At 45.6% G+C, this 18,173-nt stretch overlaps 1 protein-coding gene across 1 annotated transcript; it reads left to right on the forward strand.

Moving 5' to 3' along the window:
- The first annotated feature begins 12,651 nt into the window (after positions 1-12,651).
- LOC147667233 (uncharacterized) lies at positions 12,652-15,521 on the forward strand. Its single transcript, XM_086948827.1, has 2 exons — positions 12,652-12,801; positions 14,591-15,521. The coding sequence occupies exons 1-2, from the start codon at positions 12,666-12,668 to the stop codon at positions 14,986-14,988; spliced, it is 534 nt and encodes a 177-aa protein (XP_086804953.1). The 5' UTR covers positions 12,652-12,665; the 3' UTR covers positions 14,989-15,521.
- The last annotated feature ends 2,652 nt before the right edge of the window (positions 15,522-18,173 follow it).

The following is an 18,173-nucleotide window of genomic DNA, read 5'->3' on the forward strand; positions in this document are numbered from 1 at the left end:
TATTCCTGAAATGAAAAAGGAGAAAGGAACGAGAGTTCTACTTTCGCCCAAAGAGGAACATCATCTTCAGAGTCAAGCAACCAATATAAAGCTTGACGTAAGAGAAAAGCTTTATGATAAGTGATCAAATTAGGAAAATTAACTCCACCCTCAGCTTTAGGACGTGATAACTTGGAGAGAGACATACATGGTCGTTTTTTGTTCCACAAGAAAGAGGATAATACTGAATTCATGGATTTGAATAATTTAGTAGAAATGGATAGAGGGATATTAGAAATGGTATATAAGACTATGGGGGAAAGCATCATCTTAATGGTATCTAGGCGGCCCCACCAGGATAAATAAAGGGGATGCTATTTATTAGTAAGCTCTGTGAGTTTGTGGATGCAATTATTCAGGCATAAGGTGATTGTTTCTTTTATTGTTGGTGTAAAATTTAGGCCTAAGTATTTAATAGAAGATGATTTCCAAGTAAAATTAGTCGAAACAAAATCATCTTTGAACGTAAATTTAGTCAGGGGCAATATTTCACATTTATCACTATTCAATTTATATCCTGATAAAGAAGAAAAAGAATGAACTTCATCTAGAAAATCTGGAATCGATTCATTGGGATTTGAAATAAAAAGTAGAATGTCACCGGCATATGCTGCAAGTTTGATATTAGTTGTATGGGTCTGGTAACCTGGTATGTGCACATTTTGACGAATTCTGGAGAGAAAGGGTTCAAGGGCTAAATTAAAAAGAAAGGGGGATAAAGGGCAACCCTGACGTACCCCTCTACCCAAATCAAAGAAGGAAGACAGTAACCCATTAGCACATACAGCAGCATGTGGATTAGAATATAAAAGGGAAATTAAAGAGATGAAATTAGGACCAAAGACAAACCATTTAAGGGTGTAAAATAAATAACGTCATTCCACTCTATCAAATGCTTTTTCAGCATCTAGAGCTATAGCTGCAAGGGAATTTTCAAAGGTGTAGCCTTGGATAAAATATTGAAAAAAAGTCTTGTGTTGTCTTGTATAACGCAAACTTTCACAAAACCGGACTGTTCTTTGTCTAAAATCTTGGGAGGGTAGGAATCTAAATGAAGAGCAAGCGACTTGCAAAATATCTTGTAATCATTATTAACCAGCGAAATACGTCTATAATTCTTGCAGTATTTTGTGTCTTTCCCTTCCTTAGGAATCAAACATATGTGAGCATCAGAAAAAGGTACCGCCAGAATTTCCCAAAGATTGAAAAGATCTAATTAAGAGGTGTAGCTTGGGTAATTGCAGATTGGAGAAATGAAGAAAAAACTTAAAAGTGAAGCCATCTGGTCCAGGAGCTTTGTCTTTTTTCAAATGTTGGAGTGCTATTAGATAATTCGCTAACAATTTCCCTGCTTTATTTCTACCACCATAGAATTTCGCTCTAGATTACAATAGATACAATGAGGCGTTGTCTGTTGATTCCTTATTAAACTGTAATTTTGCATTAATAAGATTGGTAAGAACATCTTTGGAATTTGAGGTATAAAAATAATGCTCCGGTCTCTTTATGTCTTGGAATAAAGAATGAGTACGATTGCGAGCAATATTTCACATAGGATATAATAAAATCCATAGCGCAGGTTTTAAAAGCATCCCAAATCATTGAAAAAGGCAGGGAATCAGTATGATTGAGGAGAAAATATTCATTAAAAAAAGTTTTGAATGAAGAAGAAAATTCTGGGTCAGAAAGCAGGGTGTTATTAAACCACCATTTCCTGGGAGAATTGGGTTTGGGTAAAATGTCTACAGTGATTAAAACGGGAGCATGGTCAGTTAATAAAATGGGACCATTTTCCGCATGTGTAAGGGCTTGTGATATGTTATGTGAAAAAAAAAATAGTCAAATCGTGACTGAGAATGATGCACCGGGGAATAAAAACATTATGTTGCGTGACTGTGCGGATAAAGGACTTCTGTGCTTTGTTGGGTACAAAGGATACTTCAGAATTACGATCTATAAAAGGATCAAAAACCTGATTACAGTCTCCTGCCAGAATAAAATTGTCCTTCATGTGAAGAGTAATCTGCCTGACTACTGAGTGCCAAAAGGAAGCGTCTCCACCAGTTGGGGCATACACAATGAAAAAAGAGACTGGAACATCCTTAAGCATTAACTTAACATTCAGCCAACGGCCGTCTGCATCAGAATCTTGTGAAATGAATTTAAAATTAAGGGCTTTGTGACATAACATCATTACTCCGTTACGTTTACCATCTCCACCTGAGTAAAATAATTCGCCAACTCAACCTTTTTTTAATTTAAAGGATTCATCTTCCATAAGATGAGTCTCTTGCAGGAAAACGATATCAGCATTTAACTTAGCCAAATGAGATAGAACTCTTTGTCATTTATAGGAGAATTAAGTCCTCTAACATTCCATGAAACTAAATTTAACGACATAAAAAACTAAGAGAGATAAGAGATATCAACAATATGTCAAAATCTGCCATAAAAATCCAGCTGGAAAAAAAATGCATGAAAAATCAAAAATCAAAATAGAAGCAAATCTAGAGTACACAACCGTACACTACAGAATAACAGGAAAGAAGAAAATAACATGAACACCTGAAAGGAGAAAAAGTGAAGAAATTACAGAGAAGAGGAAAAATAAGATTAAGGATAGAAAAAGAATAGAGATATAAAAAGGTAACATACTTACAAGGGAGAAGAACAAAAGGACAAGGAGGGGGGATGGAACCACATGGGATGGACCACACATCCAAGATCAGATGACCGGGGGGACCGGGAGAACATCATGAGACAAAAATAAGGAACCTGTAAAAACGGAAGGAAGAAAAGAAATGTTAAAACAATGAACTAGAACGAACGTTAACAACAATGAGAAAAATAGTAGCTAAAAGGAAGCATCAGCAGTAAACGAATATATGTCAAAACATAAACAAAGACCACAATAAGAAAAACCTACAAGTGGTAACCAGAATAGAACATCATTAAAGTTCAACCATTATGCGAGAAGGAAGGACCAGAGGAATCCATGGACGACGTATGGCATGAGTTGATGAAACTTTGCAACCTCACTGGATCTTCATTTGTAGTTGTTCTATTGTTCTATGTAACTTTGAATAAAAAGGGATGGAACAGGCCATATCTGACTCCTAACGAACAAAGCTCACCTATCATATTTAAAAAAGCTTTCCTTCGATTAGCAGTGGCTTTAGCATTGTCCTGGGCAAAAAATAGGGAAGAGCCAGACCATGTAATTTTCTGAGAGGATTTAACTGCTGCCAAGACCTTCAATAAATCTGTGTATTGCAAAAAGTACAAAATGACTCCTCTAGGCCTTTGTGCAGAAGATACAGAAGATGGCGGACGTCCCAAACGGTGTGCTCGTTGGATGTTTAGTATTGTATCTTCTGGCATGTGAAGCAATTTAGGTAGAAATGATTTGAAGAAAGCCAATGGGGCAGATCCTTCGAGTCCTTCACCCAGACCGTAAATACGTAAATTGTTCCTTCATTGCGACTCTCTAAGTCCTCAACCTGCCTCTGAAGCACCGTGACTTGAGAATGAAGATGAGAGACATTAGAGCAAGTTCCTTTCAAAGAGGTAACCGTCTGCTCAACGGAAGAAACTCTGGTTTCAAGTTGGGACCAGTTGTCCGTCAGGACCTGGAGTTTAGTGTTAGTCTCTTCCATGAAGGGGTGTAGAGCCCTAATTTCCTCTAATAATAACTCCCTTGAAAGAAGCGAAGATTGTTTAGGAGGAGAGGGAGGATCTTTTTTTAGTCGCTTAGGCCCCCCTTAGGATGGCGGGCTGACTTTGCCCACCCTCCACCCTTGCAGAAAACGGGACCGCCCGCAAGCTGAGCGGTGGTCCCGCACTGGACATTAGGATGCGCCTGCTACAGTGGCAGGCGCATCATGCATTCTTAACATTGCTCTCAGCACCGCCCGCCACAATGCTAAGAATGCATGTATGCATTTGCATACACAAAGTGGCAGGCACAGCACGGTGCCTGCCGCATTGCGCATGCAAATGTAGGGGGGTACCCCAGGTACACCCCATGTGCACCACCACCCCCCTTCACCATGGGGGCCCGCAGGGGGCCCCCAAGGTGAAGGCCGCATGCCTTGCAGCCACGGAAAGACATCAGATCGGGCTCATTGTAATATGGCTGGTGGTGTCAAACTGACACCGCCACCATATTAAACCTTTTCTGCCCCAGGCCGCAAGGGGACCGGGGCGGAAAAGCGGCAGACGGTCTTTCCATCCACCGCAGTCACCCCGCCATACTAATATGGTGGGGGGGCATTGAGGAGAGGATGTCGGGCGGATTGCCCCCGCCAGGCCGGCGGTGGCTAACCCCAGCCTGGCGGGGGCAATCCGCCCGACATCCTAATGGGCCCCTCAGTGTTCGATTTCCCTGAGGTACTTTGAAAGCTCTCCATTGTGGAATTTGTGTTGAGCGAAGAAGAAGTTAAGGAATTTTCTAATTTTGAGAAGTCCGAAAAAATCTCGAATTTTCTGAAAAGTACACTTTGGTTGAGAAAATGTAGAGTGAGGAGACTTAATTCTGCCCATAAATGCTTAAAAAGCACACTTCCGTCTGATACGCTCATATAGTGTAAACTAGATATCTAGGAAAGGGGTGCTGTCTAGAGGAACGTGAGGAAATAGAAATTTTACGTGGCCAATGTGTCCCCTGCGTGTACCACACGTTTAGTATATGTTCATGTCACCCATGCACTTTCCCTCTCATGCCTGTAATATTAAAGCCTCTGCATTTCCGTCCCATGTTAGAATGTCAGTTACCAAGCCTTCCATGAAAGAAACGTTAATTCTGCACTGAGGCCTATGTTGCCCATGTTGCCAATGTATTTGCATTGTGCACGTTTAAAAGTCGAGATGAACCCGTTTTGTGGCTCAGCCGAGCCAGGACCCAAATTCAGGCTCCATGCCTCCAGACACTCTGAAAGCTGCAGTTTAGCTATGTATCCCTGACCTCTCGCATACTTCCTGCTCAGCCAAGAGGGGCTCAGCCCGGCCTGCCAAGACAGTATTCTGCACAACGTTATCTGCTTGCTCCACAGAAACACATTCCTGCTTAGTGAAGAAGGTAAACATAACCCGCCTGCAGAAGATAGAGCCTAGGCTTTCTGTCTCCGTTTAAATGATTTACAGAGCTCGCATCCATAGAAAGCCCATGGCCCCCACGCAATGCACAAAGAAATATATGCACACACTGGCTCTTGGTGATGAGCAACCTTTGCTCGAGCGACCTTTACTTCAGATAATACATCCTCCAAACTTAAGATATCAGATTATACCAGACGTGCAGGTCGTCCTGACACTCAAGGCTTCTCTACTAGAACGAAAGTTAGCTCCCCCCAGTTACACGTCAAGTGCACGTCATGACCAAGTTGCGCACACAAGTAGGGTAAAGGTTCCAGCTGACCACGCAGACCCCCCCCATGTATCCACCCACCTATGACTCACTTATGACTCCTCAAGTGAACGCCCACATGTACGCCTTCTTACACGCCCTTTTGTACGCCCATGTGCTCTTATCTCTCTCTTTCTCTTGCTCCGCCTGGAGCGCTCCTCCTTCTCTATGCAATGTAATGTATGCTTAATGTATAAATAAAGTACTCTGTGAATAAAGATCAGAAGACCCTTCCTGAACCTTAGTGGTGATGGAACCCGATTCTCCCTTAACTCGAGTTACTGAAATAAATCCCTTTTGAATCGGACACCACGGACTCTGCCTCTCATTATATGCATGACCCATTTTTCAAGTATTGAAATTCCGACAGGGTAATATTTTATTTACCACAAACGCTATGATGGGCTATAATGAAAAGTGTCATATAGGTAGCTCAGATATATCGCACAGAAAACAGATATAATAATCTCCAGTAATATAATGCTACCTTAAAACACGTGTAGCTGAGGCCATAAACCAAAGTCAGAGGGTGCTATAAAAACGAATGAGCGCAAAATGGCCACTAAGCAAAGTTCCTCATCAGTAATGGAGCACAAGACAAATAGTAGAGAACAACATTAAATGTCGGAGGCCACCTGTAAAAGCACAAAGGAAAAAAAATGTCCTGAAGTTCATACCCAGAAGTGAAGAAACAAATTGTCCGCAGAGTGCATGGTGACATCGGAAATAAAGTTGAGGAGAAAACTGCTTCTAAAATGGCCGCTCATAAAACGTGGTCAAAGGCATGAAGTACATGCGAAAAGAAAAATGAAAAAAAGCTAAATGCAGATCAAATTTGCAGAAAAATGCAGTGGTCTTATGAGGCACATGGTGAGCTGAAGGAAAGAAAAATAAAGCAGAGTCCAAAATAAAATCCCTATTGAGACGTCTAAGAAAACATAGTGAATCGCGCGAGCGATTCAAAATGGCGGCTGCAGCTGTGACTGGATCGCGAAAAACTTACAGCGTCAAAATTCAGCGCTGTTGTGCATTGGACGAATCTTCAAACGTCCAAATGCGTTCTTGGTACCTTCTGACACCACCCATGTCATTTGTGCCGGTAGAGTCGAGCTTCTGCGTCTCTCGGGTCCGCAGCGTAGCTTCACCTCGCTGCTGCCATGACCCTCAGGCGCCAAGCCCTTGCCCCCAACTTTTATTTATTAATATTTGTTTAATTGTGATGTTTTAGTGTTAAATGTGTAAATTAATTTATTAATAGTTTTTTAATAATTAGGTGTTAATTAATTGAAAGTAATTAATTAGTATAGAATAGTAATTTTTACTCCTCCGCTATCCATCTCTTTCCCTACGGTTGCACTCATTGGAGTGGGAATAGTAATTTATACCCTTCTGCTCTCCAATACTTTCCCTACTCTTGCACTCACTGGAGTGGGACTAGTCATTTTTACCCCTCCGCTATCCAGCACTTTCCCTAATGTTGCACTAACTGTAGAGAGAATAGTAATTTTTACCCCTTTGCTATCCAATACTTTTATTACTGTTGCACTCACTGGAGTGGGAATAGTAATGTTTACCCCATCTGCTATCCAATACTTTCTCTACCGTTGCACTCACTGGAGTGGGAATAGTAAGTTTGACCACTTAGCTATCCAATACTTTCCCTACTGTGCACTCACTGTAGTGGTAATAGTAATTTTTACTAAGTATGGGCGAAATTTGCAAATTCACGGTCCGCGAATTTGTGCGAAATGGCAAAAAAATCCGCGAGTTTGCGAATTTTCCCACGAACTCGTGGATTTTTGTGCCATTTGCACAAATATGTGACCACGTGTGCCTGTAACTTTGCCACTGCGCCAAAAGGCGCCGAGGTCCCTTGAGTGAGCTGGCCAATATAGTGGGGACGGGCTGAAAGACGTTTCATACCACTAGTAGTTGGTGGACAGGCCAAACGGGCGGGGCTTCTATGCGAGTTCACATGCATCATGTTTATAAAGGGTCAGAGACCGAGCAGAGCAGCAGATGAGGAGAAAGCAGCCTTCTGGTCACAGGAGCTAACGGGGATGGCGCTCGAGAAACTCATGGATGCAAAAATACGTTTGGCACAGGACCCCAGAATCCTTCAGATGTCCAAGATTGCTCTGCTGCGCGGGTTGATACAAAGCCATTCTGGTCCTGCTCAGTGGGTTCAGGCGCATGCAGCTGCTCCTGCTGGACAATGTCCCATCTCATACTAAACTGCCCCGCACAGGCATATGCTGGCGCTGGGCAGTAGGGTGCAGTGGCATGCGGGTGCTCAATGCCTGGTACATGCGCATACCGGTGCCAGGGGGGACACGTGTTTATTGGTGCTGTGTAGCAAGTTATGACTTTACATTTTGACTGCACCAGACGGTGGTAGCACCTACACGGATCAGGAGCGGCCAGGTACCAGACTTCATGGTGCAAGAGCATAATGGTGCTGTGCGGTATGGGTATATATGTACTGGGGGCAGGGGGGCACTTAGCACAATGTGTGCTCAAACCCAGAGGGCTCCCAGTCAATTGAGCACAGATGATTTTCACACTGAGAGGGCTCCGGGACAGTTCAGCAGTTCACATCCACTGGGCCCCTGCGCAGTTCAGTAGCGCGTGGGCTCACAAACCCAGGGCAGCTCAGCAGCACGGGGGCTCACACCCACAGGGCTCTTGGGCAGTTTAGCAGCACCACCCTCTGGTTCATCACTGCCACCCTCTGGTTCATCACTACCACCCTCTGGTTCACCACTGCCACCCTCTGGTTCACCACTGTCACCCTCTGGTTCATCACAGCTAAGCATGGGCGAATTTTGCGGATCTCGCGTTCGCGAATTTTGCGGATTTGCGGATTCGCAATCCGCAAAATCCGCGAATTCCCGCGAATTTGCGGATTTTTTTTTTTTTGTGTTCGCCCGTGTTTCTGCCAGTTCGCGAGGGTTTTTACAATTTCGCAATTTGCGAACTTACCTGTCGGGTCGCAAGTTTTGCGAACTTGTTGTTTCTACATGTCCAGCCTGTTTGGGACACTCTTCTTCATCACTGCCACTCTCTGTCACCACTGCCACTCTCTGACTACTCATGCCACCCTCTGGCCCACCCATGCCACCCTCTGTTTCATCACCACACCCTCTGGTTGTCCAGTGTACATTATTTTCGGCAAAGCAAAGCACACCTTCCCTGCCTCAAGTGACCTGAATTAATTTGGGGCTGATTAATGTGTCACAGAATATTTTTTTAGCTGGCACCTGCTTCCTTAGTGCGCCCTGATTAGTGATCTTTTGCACTTGCTAAGTGCTTTCATTGTTGCAAAATTAGTTACAACACCTGCCCTGCCCCAACTGACAATAATGAATTAGGGGCTAATTAATGTGTCACTGAAAGAATTTAAAGTTCCAGCCTGGCACCTGCTTGTCTGCTCCTTTAGCTGTAAATCAGGACCTTTGTGGCATACAGTTAAGGTCAGAGCAGGGTCACACAATAGTTGCAAGCAGGCAACCGAATTCTGGAGGGCCCCCTCAGGAAGCAATACAAAGAATCGTTACAAATCATGAGGTTGACCTTTTGCACCTGCTCATTGCTTTTGCTTTTGCTGAAATCGTTTTGCGGTTTTTTTCGCGCTATTCGCGGGGCGCGGCGTCGTGCGAAACCGACCGCGGAAGCCGCCAATTCGTGCGAATGAGCATTTTATTTTTTTGCGGCTTGTTGTTTCGCGAGTTTTTTTGCAGTATTCGCGAGCCGCTTGCAGCGCAACACGCGAATTTACCCCAAGGTCGAGTACGGGCGCGGCCATTTTGTTTGCGTGACGTATTTCCGTTTCCGCCCGCTATGTATAATCTCGCGCAGTAAGCGCATTGCGAGTAGAGGTTCGCACGAGATCGCGCGGGAAATCTAGAGGTTCGCACGAGATCGCGAGGAAAATCTCGCGCGAACTGACTTTCGCGCTCGGAAACGGGCGCCGGCCATCTTGTTTTTCATTCATTTCCTGTGTCTGGGCATGGTGTTTAATCCTCTTGATATCTTTCCCATCCTTTGCTTGTTTTCAGTTTTTTTTTTACGATTTTGCTTCTTATCTATCCCTCTCTTTTCCTAGCTGTATATTTTTGTCTTTTCTGCTATTTTTCTTTACTTTTAAACTACTTTTGTAAACTCTTTTCTTTTCTTCTTCCCTATCCTATTCTTTCTTAATTTTCTACTTCTTCCTACCTTACCTGCCCAGACCATGGTCAAGCCAGGCGCCGTGAAGCTGCCCAGGCACTTGAGGGCCGCAGCGGCGGCGGGGAGTAGTGCTGGACCCAGTGGCAGGACAGCAGGCGTGAGATCGAGGGGGGAGCAGGTGACGCGCCGGGAGATATTCAGCCCGGAGGAAGTGGGCGCGCTGGTCTACTTCGTCCAGCGCCGCCTGCCCAGGACCATCGCGGGAGGCGGCAGGATCGCGGCCGGCGGCTACAACATGCGGGAGCGCCGGAAGCGGTGGGAGAAGGTGTGCTGGGCCATATCCCACCTCTACGGGGTCCAGCGCACCTACAGCCAGGTCACCCATCGCTGGACGGACCTCCTGGACCGCGAGCGCGACCTGCTGGACCAGCTCGGCTTGGAGATCCCCGGGCTTGGTGAGTAGTAGTAGCCATTGGCATTTAATCACTCACTACTATGATGTTTTCTCCTGCTCTGTGTTGTTGTATTGCAAATATTTGTTTTTTACATGGAGCAAGCCAATAATGCCGCTGATGACGATTACATTGTAGTTAAATTATATTTCAAAATCTTCTGTGCATTTCAGGTGCACTGCTCTCCTTCTCAGTGGGGTTGCTACTATGCTTATTTGTTTTCTATTTCGTGGTCTCATTGGCCTGAGTAACTATTATGTATGAGTGTACTTAACAGAACTGCGTAATGCTAGACACTAGGGGGCAGATTACATTTACAAGCCCCTTGCGCCACGTTTACGTTGCCTTGCGTGACGCAACAGCGGCGTAAACGTGCCGCATCCCTGCAAGTCATTTACAGCATGACGCATCTAGGGAGATGCGTCACGTTATAAAGCCATGGGCCTGCACCACAATGGGTGCGTTCCTAGTACGCAGGGTGGGCGGTCCAGCGGCTGTGCGCCTCGCAAAATTGCCTGCGTGAAATCTACAAGATTTAACGCAGGCACTTCTGCGACGCTGCTACGTCAATTCAATTCCTTATGTCTGCTCGAAGCAGGCGAAAGGACTGACACAGCATGTAAAGTATTGGGTGGCCCTGAGCATTACTGGAGTTGCATTGCGTTGGCGACGTGACTCCAGCGATGCGCCGCTCTTACGTGACGAGATGCGTCACGCAAGTGCCTACCCTTGCGCCAGGGCGCGCCGCATTGTAAATGAGGCACATCTGCCGTGTCGCAAGGGTAGTTTTGCGTGACGCATTTGATCTGGCGCATCTCTGGAGATGCGCCAGAACGCGTAAGTAAGTATGCCCCTAAGGGGCAGAATTGCAATTACCGTCGCATCCCTGCAAAGTAGCAGGGATGCGCCATTAATTGTGCGGCCCGCTACCACCACCAAACATGGTGCGCCGTATTTGCAATGCGGCGCCCCATGGGCCCAAAACGTCACCGAAGCTTTACTGCTGGAGTTGCGTCGCAACGATGGCGCAGCTCCATCAATGCTCTGGGGTACCCTATCTCCCCAATGCTGGGTCAAGCCGTACGTCTGCTTCAAGCAGGTGCAGGGTTTGTGTGACGCATCATTGTCCTAAAGGTGACTGATTGATATTTTGTAGATTTCCCTCAGCCACTATTAGGATGTGTTCCAGCGCAGGAATGCCCTCCCTTGCGCCGGAACGCCCCCTGATGGCGCAGGGCTTTATAACGGGATGCATCTCCCAAATGCGTCACGTTGTTATAATATTATACGCCGCACCATGGCGCCCTTTTTTGTTTAGCTGCTGCGTCACAAAAGTCACGCAAGAACGGCGCAAAAGAGCCGCAAGGGCTTAAATCTGCCCCTTCCTTTGTAACCCTGACAATAAGAAAAATAGTGGCGGTGGATTGATAGTTTGACTATTTAAATGACTGGTAATGTAGCAGGCAACTGTTAGTGTTGTCACTGATCTGACTGAAATCACAATGGAGTTTGTCTGTCACTTTGCGTCTTGCCTGCGGACTGCTGCCTGCCAGTCCTAGGTGAACGTTTCAGTACTTTGTTTAGTGAGTTACGTGACTTTCGAAGTCACAGGTCCGCAAATAAATGAAAAGTAACCATAATCAATATAATTTCGCGGAAATATTTTGTTATTGTTCTTTTGAAATGTTTGATTTGGTTGACATTGACAAGCAACAATCATCCATGTTTTCTGTTCTTTCTTTCATGTTGTACGTCAGCTCCCCCCAGGGGCGAGAGGAGGACACAGGAGCAGCAGGCGGCGGATGCTGTTCATCAACAGGGCCAGGATCGGGCAGGCGAGGGCTCCTCTGCTGGCCCCAGTAAGTTTTCATTTTAGACTAGTACCTATTTTTCCTAGCGTTCCTCATTTGACTTTTTTCAACATTGTCTTTGCTCTTCTTGTAGACTGTATCTAAATTCTTATCCTGCCTCTACTATGACTCCCTGTGGTATTACTAGATTATTCTTATTAGTCTGTCTGTGTAGCTAACTAAGATTGCACGGTTGGCGAAACTCCCATGATTCTAGTCAGCAATAGCTCTATCAACTTAGTGCAGTCCTCTGGGATTGTCCATAATGTCTTTTGAAGTGTTCTATCTGGACTCATGCTTGCAAAAATTGCAAAACCTTTCGCTCAGTCACTCTAGTCTGGAGGACCAAAAAACACAGATTGTATTTAAATTTAAAAGCTTTATTAAAAGTAAACACATTTATTAAAATGAAGTCATAATAAAACTAAACGTTTAACTGATAATGGAAAAGTGGTTAGTGCTGACGATTAATTGAAGACATTTCTTGTGGTCGAGCCGAGCTCTCACCTGGTTTCAACTTGATCTTGTTGTTAGAAGTTCATCTTCTGTCTGTGTGGAGAAAAATGGTGCGTGTTAAAAAATCAGCCTTCATCAGTTGTGCCAAAAAGTGCAGCAAGACAACCTTCCCTGGAAAAAGGGACATTTTTTTTAACTTTAACGTAGACAGTCACAAATTACATTGTTTTCACATGTCTTCATTCCTAGACCAAATACTAGTGACTAGTGAGTGCTTTATTCTAAGATTCTTAAATGTACTTTGTAGGTGGAACATCTGGTGGCGGGGCCAGTGTGGTGGTGGTGCTCGACACGGAGGCGGAGGGCAATTCATCAGGGGAGGAGGCGGCGGCGGCGGCTGTGAGAGTTGAGACGGTGGTGGCGGCCAGAGGTAAGCTCTTATATATTCCTTACTTATTGAGATTGAAGACTAGCTGGGAAGGCAAGAATATGAGATGCATGGCTGGGTGAATGATGAAGCAATGATGGGTGGAAGGACAACAGCCTGGGTGGGTGACACAGAAACTGTATGTGTCCATATACCTGGATCATGCTACTATCTGACTCTTAGATAGCATATGTGTATCTAGAGCAGGGGTACTCATAGTACGGCCCGCGGGCCGGTGGTGGCCCGGCAAGCCTTCCTTGGCGGTGCGCAGACCTTGCAGACAATCACTGATCCCCCGGCCCCCACAGAGCAGAGGCTTTTTTGTATTTCACCTGTTAGCGCCCCTGCATCTCCACTCTGACAATCACTGCTCCCCCGGCCCCCACAGAGCAGAGTGGAGATGCAAGGCCACAAAGAGGTGAAATAGAACAAAGCCTCTGCTCTGTGGGGCCGGGCAAGCAGTGATTGTCAGGGTGGAGAAGCAGGGGCGCTAAAACAAACAAAGCCTCAATAATATGTTAATGGTCTTTTAAAGACCTGTTAAGTACTTTGGTGTTGTTGTCTGTGTGTGCGCGTTGAGGAAGCGGTCTCAACCCGGGCTGAAGGCTGACACCGATAGACACACACACAGTGAGATGACAGAGGGAGAGGGAGGGCAGGAGGGAGAGAGAGATGGAGGGAGGGCAGGAGGGACAGCAGGAGGGAGAGAGATGTATGTAAATGCTGGGTCTGGTGGCTCAGTGGATGAGGGCATCTGCTGCAGGGACCTGTGTGCAACCTCATGGTCACAAGTTATCGTTTTGCTTTAGCCCCGCCCCCTCTGACTCCGCCCCCACCAGTGCGGCCCTCGGCCCCAAACTACACTGTAAATGTAGCCCCTGAGAGAAAGTTTGTGAGTACCCATGATCTAGAGAGAGTAGATGGTCAGTGGATGAACTAAGTGTAACTTTGAAGAGCATGTAACACTGCACCCGCACGTCCGTTCCAGTGTAGGAAAGGCAAGGAAAAGAACTTTTAATTTTGTCCAAATACTACCATAAGTAGTAGCAGTAGTTTGTATTGCAAGCACTGCATAGATCCGGTTATTATGGTGGCCACTCCCTACCTCTCTTAATAAGTTTAGTAGTACTCAGTCATTCATGTGTGGATGTATCACTGCCTGTCACTCAATAAAAAGCAAAGCACCTAAAGTCATCCCATATATAAGCAAAAACATCCCATGTGAAGTGATAGATAATCAGATTATTTATCTTCTTCAATTTTCCATTTCTAGTACTCATTTCCACTGTAGGGTGAAAGTTAAATTAATTAAGCAGTAGCCCTTGAGTTGTAACAGAGTATTCTCAGTGCCACCCGTAATAGAAAAGTAAGAGATTCACCACCTGCATGTACTGGACGGGTACAGTAACGCAACGGCAACGCAAGTCTAGGTCACTCCTCATGGCGTGCGTCTCTTTTTCTCGGGTGCAAGTTTACCGCGCTGGCATTATGCCGGCTTGCAGAAAATAACGTACCAATTTTCCAAAACAAGAGACAAGAAGAAGAATAAGACTGGTGTACTTTCATAGTCGACTCCAATGGAAGTCCACAGTGCTCATAGAATTTGTTCCTTAAACTCCCACTAATGTTAGAGCAAGGATGAAGAAGTGTGAGGTTAGATAGATACTGGCCTCAATAGTTATGTAATGCGCTTGCAAGTTGCTAGTTGTACTGCAGCACACATTTCTGCTGAATGATTGAGTTAATCTTAAAGAGCATTGGTTACAGACTATGTCTTTCTTTCTTCATATAGGTTCTCCTTCCAAACGAACAAGGAGGAAGGAGCTGGCTAGAGCGGCCCGGCAACGGAGAATCGAGGCCACTGTTGCGGAATATCGGCGGCTGGTGGCCCTGGAGGACGAGGAAAGTGTGCGGTCGACAACAACAACGTCGTCTGCATCGGCCTCCGTGGCCTCACCGGCTGCCACCCAGCACAGTGGTCCACCGAGACTGAGCCGGGCTGCCAAAGGCAAACGCCACCGCCGAGCAGCAAGGCCAACAGCTGCTTCTCACAGGCCTTGCACCTGCAAGGCAGTGAAGGCACGCCTGCGCCGCACTACCCTGATGGTGTCCCGCCTTCAGCAGGAGCTCGCCTTGCTCCGCGAGGAGCATGATGCCCTGGCCCAAAAAGTTAACAGCATCCACCCATAGTGTCCCTTGCCCCTTTTTTAGAGACTTTTGGGGGGTGGGAATTGGGAGTTGGGTTTTTGGGGACTTTTGAAGGACAATCGTTGGGGTTAGGGAGGGTCTTGCGGGAGATTATTTTGTTAGGGATATAAATATACTTTTTCAAACTTTATCTGAGCATACCTGTTTTTTACTGCTTGCCTGGTGGGTGGGGGTTTAACGTTGACTGTTTTCCTGAAAGTTTAGTTCCATTTTCTTCCTTTAAGTGTAAATGCCCAAATGTTTTCAACACTAAGTGCCTCTCACAGACTAAGTGAAGTGAATCCAAGAGTCCTAGGACTTTAGTAGTACTACCTTCAGTCTCTCGTCTCTCGTACTAATACTCCATTATACCCCCAAACCACCAAACGCTTATCTTACCTGTAATTTGTGTTTGAAAGTAGGGCTAGGCCCAGGGCTGGCTCCACGGGAAACACCGAATAACGTTGGCAATCTTGGTCGGATAAAATTTCCTCATAGCGGTGGTACTAGTGGTGTGACACAGTGGCAGTTGCATGCCTATGAAAAAAAAGAAAATGAAATCTGGTTTGTCCTCCTGAGCAATTCAACGGTACAACTGAGAATATAGCAGGTGACAGAAGTACAGTAGAGCAGTGCCACATTGTAGCCTAACAAATGGTAAAGTATAACTACTAATTCGGTTGAAGTTCTTTCACATTAGCAATGGTTCTTTGTCAAGCAGAGTAAGAATATATCATCGACAACTGTGGAAAGAAAGAATGCGACAGTACAGGGCCTGTGTGGAATTATTGATAACTATATTCAACATAAGGTCTCTGTAGCCAGATACCCGAGAGCCTTGCTGGTCACTATAAATCCATTCACAACAACACTCAATGGGGTTGGTCTGGAAGGTGTCACGTTTACTCCCCGTGATCCAGTCGATGCAAATATGGTTCCACCTCCAAATGTCACCAACACCCAGAAGTGTAAACACAGGGTGTTCGAGGCATTAGGCGAGGGAGAAAAATAACAAACTAAAATAAAAAATGTGGGATGGGTAAAGGTAGGGTCAGCAGGGAAAGGATACCTGTAAGAGAAGACAAGACAGGCATCAGTGAAGTGATGTCCTAACATACAAGGGTACTCTCATATAGTCTCACTAAATAGTCTGCAAGTCTCCCGCCTACTCATGGGAAATGTAGTTTCATAGTACGGTAGGCGCTTAGGGGCTGCGTAACCTGACAGAAGGTATAGTAGATAGAAAAGGAGAAATTGCTTTTTTTCTAGGTGTCCCCTCACTCACCAGGGTTGCCCCTTGGTGACATGCTTCATCATTGGGGCCATCCCAGTCCTCTACGGCCTGGGGCGTGCTGCGACTTGCGAATTACGTAGGAGCACTTACAAATGACTATGTGTGGTGCAGATAGTGGAGTGGACTAAGTGATGTGTTAAGGGATCAATGTAGAAGCCGAGAGAGAGCAAAGAAATGCAGTCACAGTCAGAGAAAAAGGCAAGGGATACTGTATCTATGTGGTTGTAGTGGTCCTGTTGGAAGTGGTAAGTAAGTTGCCCGCAGAAAAAAAATCCTCCTATTAGCCGCACTCCTCCATTGCAGCCGACGCTTCGTCCACCGATGTTGGTCACCAGAAGACACCCTGTCCACTGCCTGCCTGATGCTGAATTGTGGCTCGCTACTGTGAAGCCTGACTCCATCCTTTTTTCCCCATTGCAGAGACTGAAACCCGGCCTGTAATTATTCAACGAAAAACAGGAAGTGATATAATATTACAACACCACTGATAAATAAATATAAGGTATGTAGGCTGTGGAGTGCAAAAAGTCACAATTTGTTTTTCCTAGTAGACAGACAGTACAATGTTTTTGAAAGTGCGTACTCTGAGTCACCTTTTGAAGGATAAATAAGTATGGGCAAATTAATGTAGCAGGTCTTGCCCCTCAAGCTAGGTGTACTGTAAACTGTGTTTTAGAACAAAAATAGATCTTCCTAGCAGTGCTCCCACCCAAAAAACGAGGCCTAGCAGAAAACTGGAGACAAAACTTACTTTGAAAGTAAAAGTAGGCCGAAGTACCCTAATTACCCATTACCCCCCGTGGATTGTATTCAAACCACTTGCAAGCAACCAAGCAAAAGTAGCCATAGCCAGCATCGCTCCAAGACTCGAAATCCCCCCCACTCAAACACATGCAATAGAAATACTGCTAACCCTAACGAACCCTAAGTTAAGAATAGTGGCAAAGGCTTTCTTTAACTATGCCAAATCCCCCCTTTCCCACCATGGATTTTCTTCAAATGACTTGCAACCAAAATTACACATGCTCACGAGTGCTCTAAGACCCCAGAACTCAGTTTGAAAAATCTAGAACACCCCGATACACATGCAATCCTGCTGCTAGGGCTAACCCTAACGAACCCTAAGTTACAAAAAGTGCCAAAACTAAAGGCTTTTCCGCGCGGATTTTGTCCCAACCACTTCTACCCGGTATTAGACCTTCCCAGGAATGCCCCAAGACCCGGCAACCCACCCGCCAAGAAGCATAACACCCCCAAACAGGACAAAAGCAAACTCTCATACTTGCAATATTTCTGGGCCTTCGGTCCAAACGCGCTGCGTAGCTAGGCCATAAGTCGGGGTTGGCACGACGGATTTCCTGAAAAGCAAATGCAATCAAGATTAGAGTGTCCCAGCAGTGCTCCCAGACCACGAAACTCACCCGCAAACACCAGGAAGCCCCCCAAACAGGCCCCCGAAAACGCTACATAGAGCAAAATGTCTGAAATAGCCCAAAAAAAATCGGCCTGGATTTTGTCCCAACCACTTCTACCCGGTATTAGACCTTCCCAGGAATGCCCCAAGACCCGGCAACCCACCCGCCAAGAAGCATAACACCCCCAAACAGGCCAAAAGCAAACTCTCATACTTGCAATATTTCTGGGCCTTCGGTCCAAACGCGCTGCGTAGCTGGGCCATAAGTCGGGGTTGGCACGACGGATTTCCTGAAAAGCAAATGCAATCAAGATTAGAGTGTCCCAGCAATGCTCCCAGACCACGAAACTCACCCACAAACAGACGGAACCCCCCCTAAGAGCACCTCAAAGGCAAGCAAGTCATCAAAAACACAAAAAATTTTCCGCCTGGGATTTGGTCCAAAACACTTTTATCCGGTATTAGAGCTTCCCAGCAATG

Source organism: Lissotriton vulgaris, unplaced genomic scaffold, assembly GCF_964263255.1.
Source record: "Lissotriton vulgaris unplaced genomic scaffold, aLisVul1.2 SCAFFOLD_1994, whole genome shotgun sequence".
Classification (NCBI taxonomy): domain Eukaryota; kingdom Metazoa; phylum Chordata; class Amphibia; order Caudata; family Salamandridae; genus Lissotriton; species Lissotriton vulgaris.

Bases quoted from the DNA above. Each gene is read 5' to 3' on its own strand.
- LOC147667233 (XM_086948827.1), top strand. From the start codon at position 12,666: ATGTACTTTGTAGGTGGAACATCTGGTGGCGGGGCCAGTGTGGTGGTG. The intron at 12,802-14,590 runs GTAAGCTCTTAT...TTCTTCATATAG, and splicing joins GACGGTGGTGGCGGCCAGAG to GTTCTCCTTCCAAACGAACA.